General features: G+C 31.2%; 1 protein-coding gene across 1 annotated transcript; it reads right to left on the bottom strand.

The window, feature by feature from the left end:
- Positions 1-734: 734 nt before the first annotated feature.
- Positions 735-15,519, bottom strand: LOC139495873 (interferon-gamma-inducible GTPase 10-like). Its single transcript, XM_071284278.1, has 6 exons — positions 15,214-15,519; positions 11,522-11,779; positions 11,214-11,282; positions 8,997-9,065; positions 3,248-3,322; positions 735-2,270 (listed from the first exon to the last, which is right to left on the bottom strand). The coding sequence occupies exons 2-6, from the start codon at positions 11,655-11,657 to the stop codon at positions 1,126-1,128; spliced, it is 1,494 nt and encodes a 497-aa protein (XP_071140379.1). The 5' UTR covers positions 11,658-11,779; positions 15,214-15,519; the 3' UTR covers positions 735-1,125.
- Positions 15,520-18,495: the final 2,976 nt, after the last annotated feature.

Here is an 18,495-nt window from a genome sequence, read left to right on the forward strand (position 1 = left end):
AAAATGACAAAGACATTAACAACTATAGGTCACCGTACGGCCTATAACAAAGACAAAGAGCAAAGCCCATAACACAAAGGGGGGTATTAAAGGTCCCGAATTGACGAATGTAAAACAATACAAACGAGAAAACTAACGGCCTATATGTTAAATAAAATGATCGGGAAACAAATATGTTGCGGGGTTAAACATGTTAGCGGGATCACAAACCTCTACCTTACTTTGGGCAGTGATGTAAAAGTACAACATAAGAAGGAACTTTAAAAATCAGTTGCAAAAACCCGACTCATCAGATGGATATATATAACATACATCTAACAAAAACAAAAAGTGGACATGGCCGGGTCCTTGCATGTCACCACAACAAAAAGAAATTAAGTAATAATATGAGAGTACTTGAAGTTCAAAGCTACTATCATCTTAAAAAAAATCATGCATCCAAGATATGGTCTTTTTTGGACAGCAGTAAAACGATTGCAAAATGGAGCGTCTGAATGGTAATGCGGGATGTACAGGTACACAACCACATCCGATCAAAATAGGGACGTTAAGTCCAATACCTGCTATACATAGGGTGCCTGACTATTTTACGTTTAGAACAAAACTCTTTAATGGTTCCTTAAGGCCTAATTTCTAGTGGCAGTTCAACTCCTCTAACCTTTTTTCGTTTTTTTCATATGTTTACCGTACTTGTAAGTGAAAGTCAAAAGTAAAATCAATACATCAACAAAGAAACCATTTCATAAATTTAATTTAAAAGCAGAACGAGAATAAAATTTACAACAAAAACATGGAATGTAAATATGTAATTAAAAATAAAATGCTCAATTACAAAAAAATACTTCTAGCTAGAATTTATGTTTCCAAAAGTACTAAATAAGGGGAAACAAATGATTTGAAACAGTCGATATTTAAAAACCGATGCTTTTTTTCTATAAAATTATTCAAGTTATCTTTATTCGGACACTGATATTTTATTCGAAATGTTGTAAACTACGATTTCTTTCTTTTTTAAATTTGTAATTACAGCAACATGACATACAACGTGTGTTCAATGTTAAAATTCTAAAGTCTATTGCTGTTTCATCGGGTTTATATTGTACTTTATTGAAATTTGTCTCCAGTTTACATGGTAATTTTTGAAATTGCTTCATTCCTAAGATAGTGTTGCACTGTATAATAATCCTCTTTTAATTCATCTAAAAGCCGTTTAAAGAATTCGCTACAAACTCGATGAGATTCATATATATTATAAAAAGGCACAAATTGTCTGAAACCTCCTCCTATTTTATCTTTTAAATAGAGTAATAACGTTTCATGTATGTATTGGTAGGAAAATGGATGTTTCAGATTTGGTATTGTTGAATAAGAAACTTTATTTAGGAAAAAACTATCAAAATACAAATTAATTTCCGAGAAGGCAGGAACAAGTATCGCACTACGGTCTACAATGTGCATATGAATTGCAATTTGAAAAGATACATAGAAAATTCTATCTTTCAAAATTTTGTATTTTATATTTATGACTTCATCTACGAATGCAGAGAGAGAGAAAATAATAGCTTCAAACTTTAAAGTAGGAATTTTCCCCTTCATATGAATTATCAGGTCTTGAATCTCACCAATGGACATGTTTTTGTTTGAAATACAGAATACTTCTACCCTGTTACTAGATGGCATGTTTTCAGTCTCGTGTTTGATTTTTTTTCGTATTTCCTCTATAACCTTTTCTTCTTTTAATCCCATTTTTTTTCCCGCGCTTTTTATGTCTCGATCGAGTTTTGCTCGTACAAAACAAAATTGTCGTCCAGCTTTATTAAGCTGTTTAACTAGCCAATCGTCATCTTCTGTTGGAACTGGATAGACAAAAATTAAGAACATATCAAAATCCAAAAGTTTAACCTTCTTAAGAAATTTTTCCCTGTTTATAGTTACAGTGCCATATCCTGGGAGATCGCAATAGATGATTTGTTTATTTTTAGGATGAGGCCATTCTTGTACCTCCATAGTTGTGTCGCCAAATCCTTCGATTGCGTAGTCTTTGTCTGTCTTAGTGACTCCGCGTATAGCGTTGATGAAGGCCGATTTTCCAACCGCACTTTTCCCGGCAACGGCTATTTTCACCGTAGTTTTTTTCCACGAGTCTATGGATTCTGTGATGTATTCAATTGAAGCTTCTGGACCCTTTTCCTTTAGAATTTGAAAAACGTCCTTTTCGATACTACCAATCGATTTATCAGTCGATACTTCATCCTCCAGTTTTTTTAAATCTATGAATATAATATTTGCAATTTATTGTTAAGAAGAATGCTTTCAGATCTTACAAAAAACGGGTTAAATCCAATAAACTTTTTTCTGATATCCTTTTCACTTGTCATAATTAAGGTCTATGTTATTTAGCGGCAGAGTTTTCAACAATGAGCAAAGCCCATACCGCATAGTCAGCTATAAAAGGCCCCGATAAGACAATGAAACATAATCAAACGAGAAAACTAACGGCCTTATTTATATAAAAAAATGAACGAAAAACAAATATGTAACACATAATCAAACGACAACCACTGAATTACAGACTTGGGGCAGGCACATACATTAATAATGTTGCGAGGTAAAACATGTTAGCGGGATCCAAACCCTCCTTGCTGCTTACTAAGAAAGATTTAAACAAAAAGTGCCAAGTGCTGCTGAAGTTGTTATAATTCCTTCGAAAAATTCACAGATGGTGTCTGATGTTTTAACAACAAACTTGTCCTCTTTTCCGCGAATATGGCCTACATAATTAGACCTATCCACGGGTTATTACTTGTATGAGAAACAACGGGCGTTATATCTGCTTACCAGGAACACCAGAGATAACACCCAGTGTTTAACTTGGGATTTCCGTTGCTTATTCTTGTATTTTATGTTATGTTTTCTAAACTGTTGTTTGTTTTTTAATCGTTTATCATTTTTCTGCCAATTTTAGTTGCCCAAACTTATATTTATAGAAATATCTGTTTCGGTTGTCTCATTTTGTTTTCTTTTTCTTGTTCCTTTTTGTTATCCTTATCAAAATTGCGATCTTTCAAGCAGTTAGGACCGAAACCTTATGTATGGTGCTTTGTAAGATACCCAATGTCTGCATTTGATATTTTTAATTGATGTTCATTTAATTCATAAACGGAAATTCATAGAGCAAATTTCGGCATTTTTTATTTACATTTAATATTTCATTTTATTTATGAGTTAAACTTAATAATACACGTACCAGCTGATGTGGTTTTGAATATTTTGTCATTGTCTTCTCCTCCTGCGACTTCATCTGAATCTGTTATCTCTTCGCCTGAAATACATAACATACAGTCAAAATATATTTCTATGACATATTAATTGGCTTATATGTGTTGCTATTGTGTATCAACGTGACTTTTAACTGAAAACTGCCTTCAATATTTCATTCACTACACAATACTACACATGAGTAATATGTAAGCGTATTTTTTTTTTTTTTTTTTTTTTTTATGTCTTAGATTCCACTACCCACATGCATATTCAGTGGAGATCACTTCTAACCTCTCATTAAATCTGTCAGGAGAACTGTTCTAGAACAGTACGTAGAACTGTCAGCCTGACACCTGTTAGTCAGTTCTGGGTTAGAACTGATTTGGACAGTTCTACCTAGAACTGATCCTGACAGTTCTACCCTAGAACAGTTTTAGACAGTTCTAGCTAGAACTGACAAAATCTTTGGTCAGTTCTACTTCTAGAACAGTTCTACGGCCAAGTTAATAGAATGGAATTCTAATTCTACGGCTAGAATTGATTTTTATAAATTCTACGGCCAGAATTGATTTATAAATTTTACGGCTAAATTGATTTATAAATTCTACGGCTAGAGTTGATTTATAAGTTTTAAGAACTTAATATACACAGGATAAAGTCTTGGGTAAAATAGCGATTTAAATTATATAGAGTTTTGCTATTTTGCCGATTTTATTACAGTTTATAATCGGCAAGAGAACATATTTAACCCCGCCATATTCTGCATGTATGTGCCTGTTCCAAGTCAGGAGCATGTAATTCAGTGATTTTCTATTCTTTTGTTGATGTGTAACATACATTATTTGTTTTTCTTTCATTTTTTGTACTTAAATTAGGTACATTAGGCCGTTAGTATTATGGGGGGTGGGGGGCATTATTATTTGAATTGTTTAACATTTGTTATTCCGGGAGTCAGGATGGCCCGTTATCACATAACACAAATATCAGACCTCATTAACCAAATGTAATATCTGTTTACGAGCAGTTTTCATACCTCGGACGGACCTGTTTAACAAAAATCTTTTGACCGCATCAATCTAAACTGACATTATTTGCTCTTTCTTTCTGCAAATCTTAGAGGGACTGTAATATACAAGTTACAGCAATATTGGAAAACAATTTTATTCGCATCAATTTATAGTGCCAGCATGCAGGGGCAGATCCAGCCATTTTAAAAAGGCTTGGGTGGGGGGGGGGGGGGTGGGGGGTCCAACTATATTCTCCCATTCAAATGCATTGATCGTTAAAAAAAGTGGGGTTCTAACCCCTGGACCCCTTCCATTGATCCTCCAATGAGCAGGTTCTCTTGTTATTCAAAATATTGAATCATAAACAAATATCAGTAGTTTTTATACTTTAGACTGAGTCGTGTAATAAAATCTTTTGACTGCATCAACCAAAACTTACCATATTTGCTTTTTTTATGTAAATCTATATAGCTGCACAGTAATTCAGTTATAATTTTAGGTTAAGAGGGACTGTAGTATATAAATAACTGCAATATTGGAAATCAATGACCACAATTTTTTTCTCTCACATCAATTGAGAGTGCCAGCATTTCCTATTTTTATTCAAAATATCGCATCAGAAACAAATATCAGCAAATGATCAGTAATTTTCATACCTCAGACTGACTCATGTAACAAAATTATTTGTCTGCATCAATCAAAACTGACAATATTTGACAGCATCACCAAAACTGACCATATTTGACCGCATCAACCAAAACTGACCATATTTGCTCTTTTTTCTGTAACTCTTATATTCGCATAGTAAATCTGTAATATTTTTATGTTAGGATGGATTGTATAATCACGACAATACAAAGGATGGAAATATTGGAACACAATGCAACTTATTTCATTTGCATCGATTTAGAGTGCCAGCATGTCTTCTTTTATTCAAAGTAGTTTTCATACCTCAGACTGACTGGTATAACAAAATTATTTGTCTGCATCAACCAAAACTGACCATATTTGTACTTTATTATGTACATGATATCAATCTTAATAGCCGTAAAGTAAATCACTTATATTTTTATATCAGGATGGATTGTTTAATTTAAAAGAAAGCAATATTGGAAAACAAAATTTTGCGTGCATCAGTTTATAGTGCCAGCAGTCCTCTTTTTAATTAAAGTTTTGAATCGTAAATTAATTTCAGTAGTTTTGATATCTCAGACTGACTCATAAATATAACAAAATTATTTGTCCGCATCAACCAAAACAATGAAAACTGACCATATTTGACAGCATCAACCAAAACTGACCATATGTGACAACATCAACCATAACTGACCATATTTACACTTTATTATGTAAATCTTAGTATATATATAGCCGCATAGTAAATCACTTATAGTTACTTATCACGATGGATTGTATAATTCAAATGACAGCAATATTGGAACACATTGGCTACAAAAATATTTCCACATCAATTTAGAGTACCAGCAAGTCCTCTTTTCATTCAAAATATGGAATTGTAAACAAATTTCAGTAGTTTCGATATACATTTATCATGTGTATCAGACTGAGTCGTTTTAACAAAATTATTTGACCATATCAACCAAAACTGAATTTATTTACACTTTATCGTGTAAATATATATGGCCTCATTGTAAACCAATAATATTTCTATGTCAGGACGGATCATATGATAAAAATGACACCAACTTTGGAACACAATACACCTTATTGCTAATCCTGGCTGACCCGGCCTCTTTAACTTTTGAAGCATACAACAATCACTTTTCCATTGTGGCGTCAGATATTTTGTTTTATGACGTCAAAATTTTACGGGAACCTGTGTGATATATATCCAGTAATGGCAGACAAATAGCGATACGGTGTATTTATACCATATCTAAAACGCGCCGTTATTTCCTCTCTGTATCCATAATAATGAACCGTCACTAACATGACTAAAGTGACTTTTTAAGTCAGTAGTTTGTGATGGTTGTTTTTTACGGCATCATCCAACACTCACATGACTGATTCATATACTTTATTTTAAAATAAAAAGTACACGTATGGGAAGTTCTCTTCTTGGAATAGTATACTGTTAATATATTGTGAAGAAGGCAAAGAAAAATGCATGATTTTGTTTGTAGCCGAACGTCCAGGGGCAAATGTTTCATTCATGTTCAGATCGAGTATATTTTTCTGAGTTCCAGACTCCCAGATCTGGATAAGTCTGGCTAAATTGACGAGATGGTGAAAATGTATATAGTTTTTTTACGTTATACAACACTTTTTTCATTTATATCCCATAATTCATCCACTGTACAATTTTCGTTTGAACACTTGTCAAAACAGAATCTTAAATGAATGTAAATCCAAGGCAAACAAGGTAAATTACGATTAAAATTCCATGAATTAAATGCAGAGTTATATTTAGGAAGAGACTGTTAAAAACGGGGAACGAAGAAACGTAAACAATGATGTTTTCGCATGCAATCTTATAAAAATATTTGTCCGATGAGTTGGATAACCTTCTATCGACTTCGATATTTGTACATGTAACGTTTGATCAGTAAAAAATATAGAAAATCTGCTATTATATAGCAAAGTAATTGGAAGGGATTCATTTCTTCTAAATTCTAAAGTGCCCTTACTGTAGTGACGTCATTTAGAACTGTTCTACAGTCCTGACAGATTTAGTCAGTTCTGCTGACAGTTCTACGGTTAGAACTGATTTGGACAGTTCTACCTAGAACTGATTTAGACAGGTCTACCCTAGAACTGATTCTGACAGTTCTACTTAGAACAGTTCTAGGGTAGAACTGTTCTAGGTAGAACTGTTCTAGGACAGGTTAGAACAGTTCTATAACAGATATTCTGACAGTTCTAATGAGAGGTTAGAAGTTATCTCCACTGTACTTCAAATTCAAATATCGTCAATCAACGTCTTAAGATATTTGAATTTAATCTAAAAGAAAACTCATATATATGAAAATATCATCAAACATACAGGATTAAAATTTGGACCATTAAAGCTTAAAAATTATAGTACTATTAAAAATGAACTGCTGTTGAGCTAAAATGAATATAAAAATTTTCACACACTTGTTTGACACTAGACACAACACATAGAATAAAAAAGATGTAGAACAATGTTAAAAAGACAACTTTATCCTGGTACACATTGACATTAAATACAGTAACGTACACAGGTAAATTTAAATATGCATAAGTTTTGATAGCTCAATAGCTGTTCGACATGATATACATAATATCTAGACGACATTTTTGCGAGACAACTTGAAATCGCAAGAAAAGGGGGAAAAATCAATATAAAGCAATTGTTTTACAAGCTGTCTTTCCCCTCCGATACATGATTGATTGATTGAGCAAGTAAACACGTAGGATATGTTCTCTTTTAAACACGTTTCATAATTTTATGCGTCCGACGCGCTTTTCTGGATTTACCTTGATCAGGAACGCTTAAAGGATGTAAAAGTACCGAAACGGTTGAAGATGGTTATGACAAAAATACCTTAAAAAGGCCAAATCCATCTAAAGCAGTTAAACATAAATTTTTTTATAATTTCAAAATTCATCATCGGAAAATTTTAGAAAGGTTAGTAATAAATCATGTCATTTCCGTAGTGCAGACTACTACGCTGGTGATACCCTCGTAAACTAATAGCCCATCAGCAGAGTAATCGATCCAATGCTGTAGAAATTGGAAACAACACATTTAATAATATTTTGCGTCCGAGTTAGACCTAAGTTTCTTTATAATTTCAACATAGTCTCTAGGAATAGCAAAACAAGGGAATTGATAGCGTAGTTTCCATGTTTAAAAACTCTAGGAACACTTGGGACTTTGCCTCTTGGAACACTCGCAAAACCGGTCCGTGCAACATGTCTATTTATATTAATGTATGATATTTGAAGGAACATGCAAGGATTAAAATAAAAAAAAAATCTACAAAAATATCCTTGCATATTACTTATAAATGTACTTTTTTCAAAAGTCTTCCCGGAATTAGTGTCCTATTTACTTATTGTGTGTGCTTTGTGATTTATTACAAAATTCCACAAGAAGACCTGTATGATTCATATCAGGTTATTAGGGGTACGGGGCTTATTCTACGAATTTGACTCAATTTGATTATTTAAATGTAATAAAAGTTTTGTTTATTAATGTTTTGTTGATGTTGTTGATATTAAATTGTAATTGTTCACATTTCATTTTTTGTGCAAAACCAGTAGGTTTTAAAATTGAACACTTGAGCACATTAAAATAACAAAAACGTATATATTTTTTTATTATTTAGTTTTTTGTTTATTCTGTCTTTTATAATTTTATTCGTATTGTTTTCTTTTTCAGCCATGTTGTAAGTTTATTTTAAATTCATGATCTTGAATGTCTTTCTGGATTCTCAAGTTTCAACTGATTTACAAGAACTTCAGTGACATACTTTATGAACCTTTGAGTAACGTTTAAGATTAAATTGTCGATCTATACAATACACGAAGCCAGATTACTTATTGTGCAGTACATTTTAGTTTTAAATTGCCAATCAAAGTGACATATTGTGTATACTTAAGCAAAAACGCAACGTATTTGATTAATACTTCATAAATGATTCGAGCCAAAATTGGCATTCATAATATATATAATAAAAAAAAAAAGCATTTAGCAACACAAATGTATCATGAGGATAACGAAAATTAATATGTAATTACCTGCTGCTGATTCGTCTTCAGTAGACATCTTTTGATCAGATTTACTCTTATCTGTGCCTTGTATATTTCCTTTAACATATAAAACATATATATCATCGATTTACACATTAAGCCAGATTACAAGTCACCACTGATACTATTTCATTAAAAACGCAATGTTGGAAAAACATATTACGTTGAAAACTTCAGATGTATTTATTTCAATGATATTGTCCATTTTGAGTATATAACCGGATGAATATCACCGTAAAGAAGCAAACGCGACTCGTGAAACGCTGCCTTTCAATATTGACTATATTCATATCGTTTAATAAGACTGCAATTATTTATTTATTTACTTTTTCAAATCATTAGATATGTTTATTTTGTTCTAGAGCACATACGATAATAGGGTCAATATCAAACAATGTCATAAGACAGTTTACACCGGTTTATTTAACATATTGTTTAAAATGGCTTGGGTGTCTTCCTACATCTTAAATTTTAAAATATCATATAACAATTGAGGTATAGGCCCGAGACCACAATTAGTTCCTGTATCAGTTCTTTATAAAATTTTGTTGCATTTAAAAAAATGTCCCTATTGTTTTTGTCTAATTGTTTGTGTGTGTAATAGCCATTTTGTAAAATATATCTTATTTTTAAAAACATTGCATGTTAACATCATACAAATTTGGCCAATACACAACAATACCACTATATACAAGTCAAGAGATGTTCCGAAAAGTGTAAACATAACCTTTTTGCACCTGACCTAATCACTCTGTCCATATCAAAATCAGTTAAAAAAGAACATCCTATACACTATAATAAAAGGGAAATATATTTAAAAAAACAGGGATCATTAATTGTGGTCGTGGGCCTATTAGGTGTCAAAAACTAAGGATGATTTAAGCTTAATGATTATGAGACAGTTTACAAAACTTCAAAGCCATATGATATATATTATGTATAATGTGGCATTTTTATATCTCAATTTTGGTTGCTGAATTGTGACGTTGAAAAAGAACAATTTCAACTATCAAATATTTGGCTTCAAAAAGCCCCAGAAAACAACAAAGTGCACTTTTTAGTGTTTAAATGTAAAATATATTATGTAATCAAAGTAATAGATAGCATACTGGACGAACCAGACTTATAAACAAATGGCCAAAAATTAAGTTTATATAAAGGGTGTGCCAAAACATAGAGCTTTTTTTTAAATGAATCGAGGCCTTATATGAAATGTAATATATTTTCCACTTTCAACAATTGTCTGAAGTTGTAAAGTTAAAAAAATATTTACATATAATAATTCTTCTGTTCATGTAATATATGTTTCAAATAGCATAACACATGAATATGAAATGGTGTTAAGCAATGTTTAGCATACAAAAATAGTTGTTAATTTAGTCCGTTCCCCGTATTGCCCTATTAAATTGTATATAAATGATATGGGGGATGGAAATCTGCTCCTTTTTGCTCAAATCCTTGCTGAGATATGATGAAACCTGAACCCTGAATATAACAAGACTGTTGCTTTCAACTAAATATGCAGACTGAAGTCTGAAGCAAAGTTTATTGACTTTACTGTTTGAAACCTGCATGAAATTTCCGTCTCAAAAGGCCAGCTTTTATCCACCAGCTATCCAACAGAAGAAAGTAAAGGTATTCTATGAAACAACCAGTAATGAGTTAATTTGATATAGATTCAGTGCGATCTGTTTAAAGGAATACAATTTTTAAGTTTAAAAAACTTCACATTTTATTTACTACGTACTTTTAAAACAGCACATTTTGAATTCTTTTTATGTTTTTATTAACTTTAACTTGTGTTCAGATATCACAAATGAGTAAAACAACTGAAATAAAAACCACAAACACGAATAGATAAAACCTGTCAGAGAAAAAAAAGAAAGGATGCTTCTTTGCAAAAATATTTTTTAAAAAATGTGAAAATCCTTCATTTTTGGCTAAAAAGCCGAAAAGTCAGAGAAGTTGTCAAAGTAAAAATTCAAATTTGCTAAAATGCACCTCTTAGAATCAAGACCGCAATTAATTCCTCTATCAACACTATATCGCTTAATTACTGCTACTGATTTCTGTTCATCAGAAATGTTAAATTGATAGTAATTCGAACACATACTAATCATGGGGTTATTATCAAACAATGTCATACAAAAGTCTGAAGCGGATTGATAGGTATGCTGTTGAATAGTTAGTTGGTAAAATAAATACCTGATGAACATGTAGATAATGTAGCCTTCTCCTGTTCATTTTGATTTGTATCTGCACTTTTGACTTGATCTTAAAATATATATGTATACAAAACAAATACTATAGAAATCATCTTTAATACGACTAAAAGTTTAACAAATATGTTTAACATACTGGTGTATTTCTTGAATCATACAATATCAATGCAATTTTGTATTCTACGATCATTGTTAGTTTATCAAGAACGTTACAATTGCTAAAATTAGAATGCCAGAATACAAATAAAACCTGAAGAGAAATGGTAGATACACACTAATTAATTTAAGTACCGTCAGTTGCAATTTTTGCAGGGTTTCTAGTTCCACAATTTGTACAAAAATTAGTTTCTTTTCCGAGAAATGTCCGGCACTGTTTTCCGTCTATTTGTCCTAAACATGATGTTTCACCAGAACGTTGAGTACTCATAGCATACGTTAGGTAGATAGTCTCAAAGAAACTCGTCTCTGCGTTACTAAATAATAAAACTTGTCTCACGTATTATGCCTCTATGTAGGTTTATTGCCGCAAGTGGTTACAGCCTATATTTTCTGAAAATGCATGTACTCGTGTTAGTGTCATTTCACAAAGTCACAATAAAATTTATGAAGCATAAATAAATTATTGAGCATAACAATAGAACATGTAGAAATCGGAACATAATATTAAGATAAAAAAAATATGTATTCAATTTTTAAACTTGGAAACTAATAGAAACTGTTGGATGGTTAGGTATCAGAAGAATATCTGTATGTAGTTATAACGGACGCGATTTATTGACTATTAAAGAAGTCTGCAAGGAACAAAGAGAGCATGAATTGAAATATGATCAGTAATTTATAAGAATACTCGCGAATAATTGCTGTAGAACAATATTCAATGCATATATGGTAAGAAAAATACATAGAAATGTGTATAAATATGTTATTTAAAGTATTTCGTGTGCTTAAATAAGTGTCATTCATGAAACAAATCACCATAAAAGCAGAAATATGACCATTAAGAATTCAGGAATTTTTTTACTATGATTACACTTTAAATAAATATTTAGCAACAATTATTCCGTGAAACCATGTCTAGTGTCTTGCTTAGTATTTTACTTTCTATCTATCTATTATAACTTTCAAAATAATAACGAAAAATGCGAAAACTCAGAAACCCGCCTTAAAGAACAAGCTTTCCCAGTAGGAGGCAATTGACAATTTCAGCCATGTTGAATATATTGTATTGCATATCATTTGTTTTTATTCAAAGTGTCTTTCTATCAATGATAGTTTTCAAAATAATAAGCAAACACACTTCAAATAACAATGAGAAAAAATCGTCATTAAAGAGCAATAACTTGAATTAGGATTATGATATTTTAATTGTTTTGTTGATATTTTTCTGGATCATGTTTACTTCTTATCATTTCTATATATCTGTACGTTTTTTATCATCTGTTTGTAGACGATTGATCTTATGAGAAGGCGTCTGATAGCTTTGATGTTATATCGCAGTATGCAGATTTCACCATCTGAACATTTCTTCTAGTAAATGTTTCTATTGCAGGCGGTTTTTAAAACAACAGACACAATTGAATTTTCCTGCTCTGTTCAATTTTAAGCGATATGGACAAGTTTGGTTGAAAATCGGGGTCATCAGACAAATTTTGTAACTCGATACTCCAATATAGGGGAGGCCGATGACAAAAAAAGATTTTAAATAGACACCTAATGAGCTAAACAGGGGTCAAATATGATAGATCAACATGTTTATGGTACTCCGCAGTCTGTAAGTTACCACATGTACACGCCAAAGGTTTGATCAAAGTCATTTGAAGTTGACAATGTGAGTGAAAACAATTACCATTGTCATAACTTTTAGTTGGATTTTTTAAATTCTGCAATATCAATGAAAAGACGAAGATAAACAAACTTTCTATACCTGTCCTTTGAATGAAAAAGGGGCCAAAATTATTGAAAACAATTCTATATATATATATACATATATAGACAACTCGTCTAAACATCAACCCAACAATGTTAGATCTGTAAATTTGCTTTCGCAATTTTTTTGTTCTTCCCTCGCCGGCATTCGAACCCATGCTACTGTGATATCGTGACACCAAATCGCCTGCACTGCAGCCGTCCCGCTAGACCACACGACCACCTGGGTCGAATCCCGGCGATGAAAACAGTTATTTATCCCGTCAGTATGAAGAAACTAATGATTGTATGCCATTTTTATCTTTAACATGTTTAAGGAAATAGGAACTAACTTCTTTTCAACATTTTTTTCAAATTGTTGTGGGAACACCTGCAATTGTTCTCTGAATAATTAGTTTTTTTTTTTATTTTAAAGGTCTTTTGTGTAAAAAAAAACATAGACTGTGCTTTAAAATTGTGTAACAAAAAAACAGATGTGTTAGCAGTGATTTCTGTTAAACTTTTAGTGATATCATATATAGACTCGTAACTTCTTTCATACAACCTTTTGAAAATATTGCTTTGTTTAAAGACTTCTAGCTCCTATAAAATGTAAAAGCTGAATTATGTTAGAAATATGGTTAGAGATGATATTGTTGTGACAACGTTTTTTTTATAACTGCCCATTTTGAGGTAGAAATTGTTAACTTCAATTGACAAATGGCTATATAGGTATACAGTAAGATGTGGACTGGAGACAAAGGCAGGATTGTACACTTTAGAAAATCTTCAATGTTGGAAAGAACACTTACATTTATAGTATTCTGAAATGCTTTTAACTCTTAATAGTAGTTTCAATCAGATTTTAATCATTTTCTGTCAGAAAACATGCACATAGGGTACGTTGACAATAATTGAAGTCTTGTTTTGAAATTTAAAATAAATGAGACAAGGGTGGGGTATAAAAATGTACTGTAAAAGATAATGTAGAGTATATGCAAAGATTTCGAAATGGCTATAATTATGACATGTATGATAATAACGTATTGTTGTTAGTATAGATTGCACTTTGTAAATACATCTCTTTCACAGGCCATGCCTATTGCAGGGAGATATATAACATTCCTAGATATGTTAATTTCTTATTGTACTGGTTCCTAGATTCGATATTTGTGTTTCATCTTTGGAATATAACCAATGCAGAAAATAATGATAGCGCCTAAAATCTAGGTCTTGGTTGTCAAAAATTGAGGTAGGGGAAGTTTACAATTTTAGTATGAGTTGAAACTTTTATAAATTCAGGGCATTTGATTGTTGAAAATATTCCACACAATCCTATATTTTGACTTTTGAATAAAACAGTACTGTATATCAACTTTCCGTTCTGTGATATAATTTTTCACGAAAGTCATAGTAAAATCGGCATTGCTTTAGCCGCAAATAGAGTTTGTTTGGGGGGAAATTGAATTGTTACAGAATTGCAACCTTTAAACTCATTATGATGTCATAATTATGCACTCGAATACAGATAATTATAATTTGATCAATGATGGCCAATATTTCGATAGTGTTATTAACTTCAATGGCTATAAGAAATGACGTAAATGTTTAACGAAAGACTTCCTATTGAGTCACTGTATTAGCTATCATTTATTGTGACATTGGTATATAAATTCTTATTTCAAATTCAAGATAAAAATGGGATCTTGTCGAATCTAATCCTTTCCCTAAATTGGATAAAACTATATTTTTTACCAAATCAATCAATTCGTAATCAATGTTTTATTTCTCTAACACCCACAAATATAATCAAAATCTGAAACGTCACTAATACATGTATCAGGACTGTAAATACAAGTTGTTTTTAACTGAAAATGCATCCTATTATTTTATGTTTTTCCCTCTGGTATCTTTCGTCCCTCTTTTCTAAATTTTTCTTTTCTTTGTTGATTATCTTTCATTTAATAATGTTTGGATTTTGACGATCAGAAGAAAAAGAATCAAGTAAATATAAAAAGTAAAATCACAAAAATTCTGAACTCAATCCCTAATCACATGGCAAAATCAAATGAACTTACCATGAAATGAAATGGTAATTTCTCCTCAAAAATTGTCCAGTTGTTTGCTTTTGTCACGTACAGAAATGTATAGATTATTTTTACTTTATAGTTTATAACTGAAGTATGTTGAAACCAGTTTGTGTCTGTGAAAAGATAAAATAAGAACGGTTGACCTATTTTGAAAGATAAAATTTGTCCAATATCTGTGTTGTTTAACATTTGATACGTCAATTGAATAAAAATGTATGTGTTATTAAGCATTGCAATGTAAGGTCATATTGAAATCTCCAGACATGTTGTTTGCCTACAAAGCTCTACAAGTATAAACAATCATTTATATTGAAAAACCAATGTGAACGATCTAGATTATTTAAAGAGCAAGTTTTTTAGCATTTGATATATTTTACATACGACATTTTTCTAACATTGTGATATCAACATAACATTTTAAGTATAACTTAAAAAATACGACGTGTCGTGTTTATTTTGGAGTCTTTTTAAAATCAAATCCAAAACCTTTGATGGGTAGTTGGCAATCATACCACAGCTCTTCTTTGTATATTGTTGACGATATCCATAATTATGATCACAAATTGATGGTTATAGGTACAGAGTCACATAACTCTTTAATAACATATTATCCTGGTTTGGTTAAATTAACTATGAAGTGGTGATAAGTGCTAATATGCTTAAGTGTTTTAAAATACTGCTGGAGGTATTTCTTCCAATCATAAAATATGACCGGTTACTCCATATCTTTAACTAACTGGGAAATATTATGACTATTTCTGCTCGATTTGTTCATACTTTCTGCAATCTGCAAGATATAACAACATTTTTGCTATTACATAATCAAGATGTAGTGTGCATGTAGTTTGATTTAAATGTATTAAGAAGAGACAAGAAATACAAAATAAGTGTGACATGACTTTTTTCCCTTCAATGGATAAACTAGAAATGTTGACATGCATATATGCATCTATACTATTAAACGAGAAAACCTCATCTTATGTGTCGCTTCTCTTTTTTCCACAACAAATTAATCATCATGCCTCTGTGTCTTATAGGTACAGTGCATATTGGCATTTGTCATTCATTCATATGAATATTCAGATTAAGTTGGTTTGGGAGAAAAACGAGAAAAAAGGTGTTCGGCTACAGTGTCCGTCATAGGGCAAAATTTGAGTCAGGTTATACTTCAGATTTGTGTATTCTGTATACCTTGAACATAAAAATGCTCGAATAAAGTGTATTTTCTATCTGATATTATAATTATATGGATCATTATGTAAAACAAACAATGAATAAAATTGCAACTAACCCATTAATGCAATTTCAAATTTAATATAATAAGAACTGACTGTCTCTATGAATACTTATAAAAACAACATTAAGAGGATTTTAAGACGGGTACTTTGTTGAACTTATGAAAGTTAATGATTTAACATTTTTAAGTTTAGAGGTGATTCATGTTTTTCTGTTCATTTAAAGAGACCTATAAATGTATTGTTAATGCTGTAAAGTGATATTATGTTTTTGTATAAAATCACGACATCAGTATCATATATTCGACCTTGATAAATGTAAATTACAGGTGTTTTATGTTAAATGACGCACTTAATAATTGTTTTGGTTTTAGAACGTTAGCACGGGTGACATATATACTTTCCCATTTAATTTGAAATATAAATTCGGTGTTCTATTAATATAAGTTGCATCTTTGTCAAAAAAATATCAGATTAAGAATGATCATGGTATAACAAATTCACACGTATTTTCAATTCATGCTCTGTACCAGCATTGTATTACCCTTCCATATAAAAATTCAAAAAAACAAAACAAAACAAAACAAAAATAAACCAAAAATAAACCAAAAATCGTCTTTAACTTTAAACGGAATGCTCAAATCATCAAAAAGAAAACAACAACGATACAATGTATATATCGAAAAGGGACCTTACTGCTATTATTCTGTGGTTACATGTAGTAGCGACTTTTATGTTACTCATTTGTTTGTTTCTTAGAAATGAGTGTTCTTGTGTTTGTCATGTTTGTTTGTGCTGTATTTCTGTATTTTTTTAATATTGCTATATACGCAGTTTATTTAGCTAATCATTAATCCTGATTCGGCCCACCATGTTTTTCTTTAAATGTCCTGTCGTTTGCACTTTTTTTTGTGTTGCACTTCAGTGTTTCTGTTGTTCCTTTATCTTTTCTTTTGTAGTTGATGTGTTCCCCTCGGTTTTAGATTGTCATCTGAATTTGTTTTCTCCTAATCGATTTATGATTTTTGAACAGTAGTATACTACTGTTGCCTTTATCTAACAATAAATATTCCTTTACACCTTGTGTAAAAATATACAACTTTGAAAAAATGCTTCCGTTCTCATTGGCTATGAAGACAATTTTAATCAAACGCAAAAGTATTCACTGCATGCGCTGCTTATCCATGTCATCCTATAGAACTTTTCGATATAAAATAAACAAACATATTTGAAACAGTTGCCTAAATGTTTTGATTTGGAACGTAGCATAATATATTTATTATTAATTCAAAAATCATAAATCAAATACCTTATGCTTTAATAAAAAAAAAACATGTTTCTTGGATAATGTACACCAAGCATGTTAACGATCGCCATAGGAGAGCTAAAAGTGCGAGACTAAACCCACTTTGATTGTTGTCTCAACGTGAATCGTACCATATCTCTTTGTGTACATACTGGAATCATTAAATTTTAAGACTGAGATAGTTTATTTTGTTGTTGTTGAGGACAATGCATTTACAGAGCATGAATTGCAAATACGTGATTTATTTTTACCCATTACCAGTCTGAATTTGAGAAGGTTATTTAGGCTAACTGTTTCATTTAACAAAGATGTAGTTTAACAGAACACGGGATTTCTATGTTAAGTTAAATGTGAAAATATGTCAGCTATTCTAATGTTCTAAATTCTGATCGAAATATTTATCAAATGCGTCATTTCATACAACACATCTGCAAACTATTTACCAAGGACGAATATATTATACTGATGGCGTGATTATATACAAAAACATAATATCAGTTTACAGCATTAACAATACGATATATCTATAGTTTCTCTAAATGGACAAAAACATTATTCACCATCAACCTTAAAAATGTCAAATCATTAACTTTTATAAGTTTAGCAAAATACAAAACAGTAAATCGTCTTCAGGTAGATTAGATGTCATCGTCCATCTTAAATTTTGAAATAAAAAATACCATTCGGTCAAAATCTTATTAAGAAATTGATATCAAATTCTTTTTATTC

The sequence above is a fragment of the Mytilus edulis genome, chromosome 11 (assembly GCF_963676685.1).
Source record: "Mytilus edulis chromosome 11, xbMytEdul2.2, whole genome shotgun sequence".
NCBI classification, from domain to species: Eukaryota; Metazoa; Mollusca; class Bivalvia; order Mytilida; family Mytilidae; genus Mytilus; species Mytilus edulis.

Coding starts and splice junctions, on each gene's coding strand:
- LOC139495873 (XM_071284278.1), bottom strand. CDS start 11,657: ATGAGTACTCAACGTTCTGGTGAAACATCATGTTTAGGACAAATAGAC. Junction 9,066..11,213: donor ATTATCTACATGTTCATCAG/GTATTTATTTTA, acceptor TATATGTTAAAG/GAAATATACAAGGCACAGAT. Junction 3,323..8,996: donor TGAAGACGAATCAGCAGCAG/GTAATTACATAT, acceptor TATGTATTTCAG/GCGAAGAGATAACAGATTCA.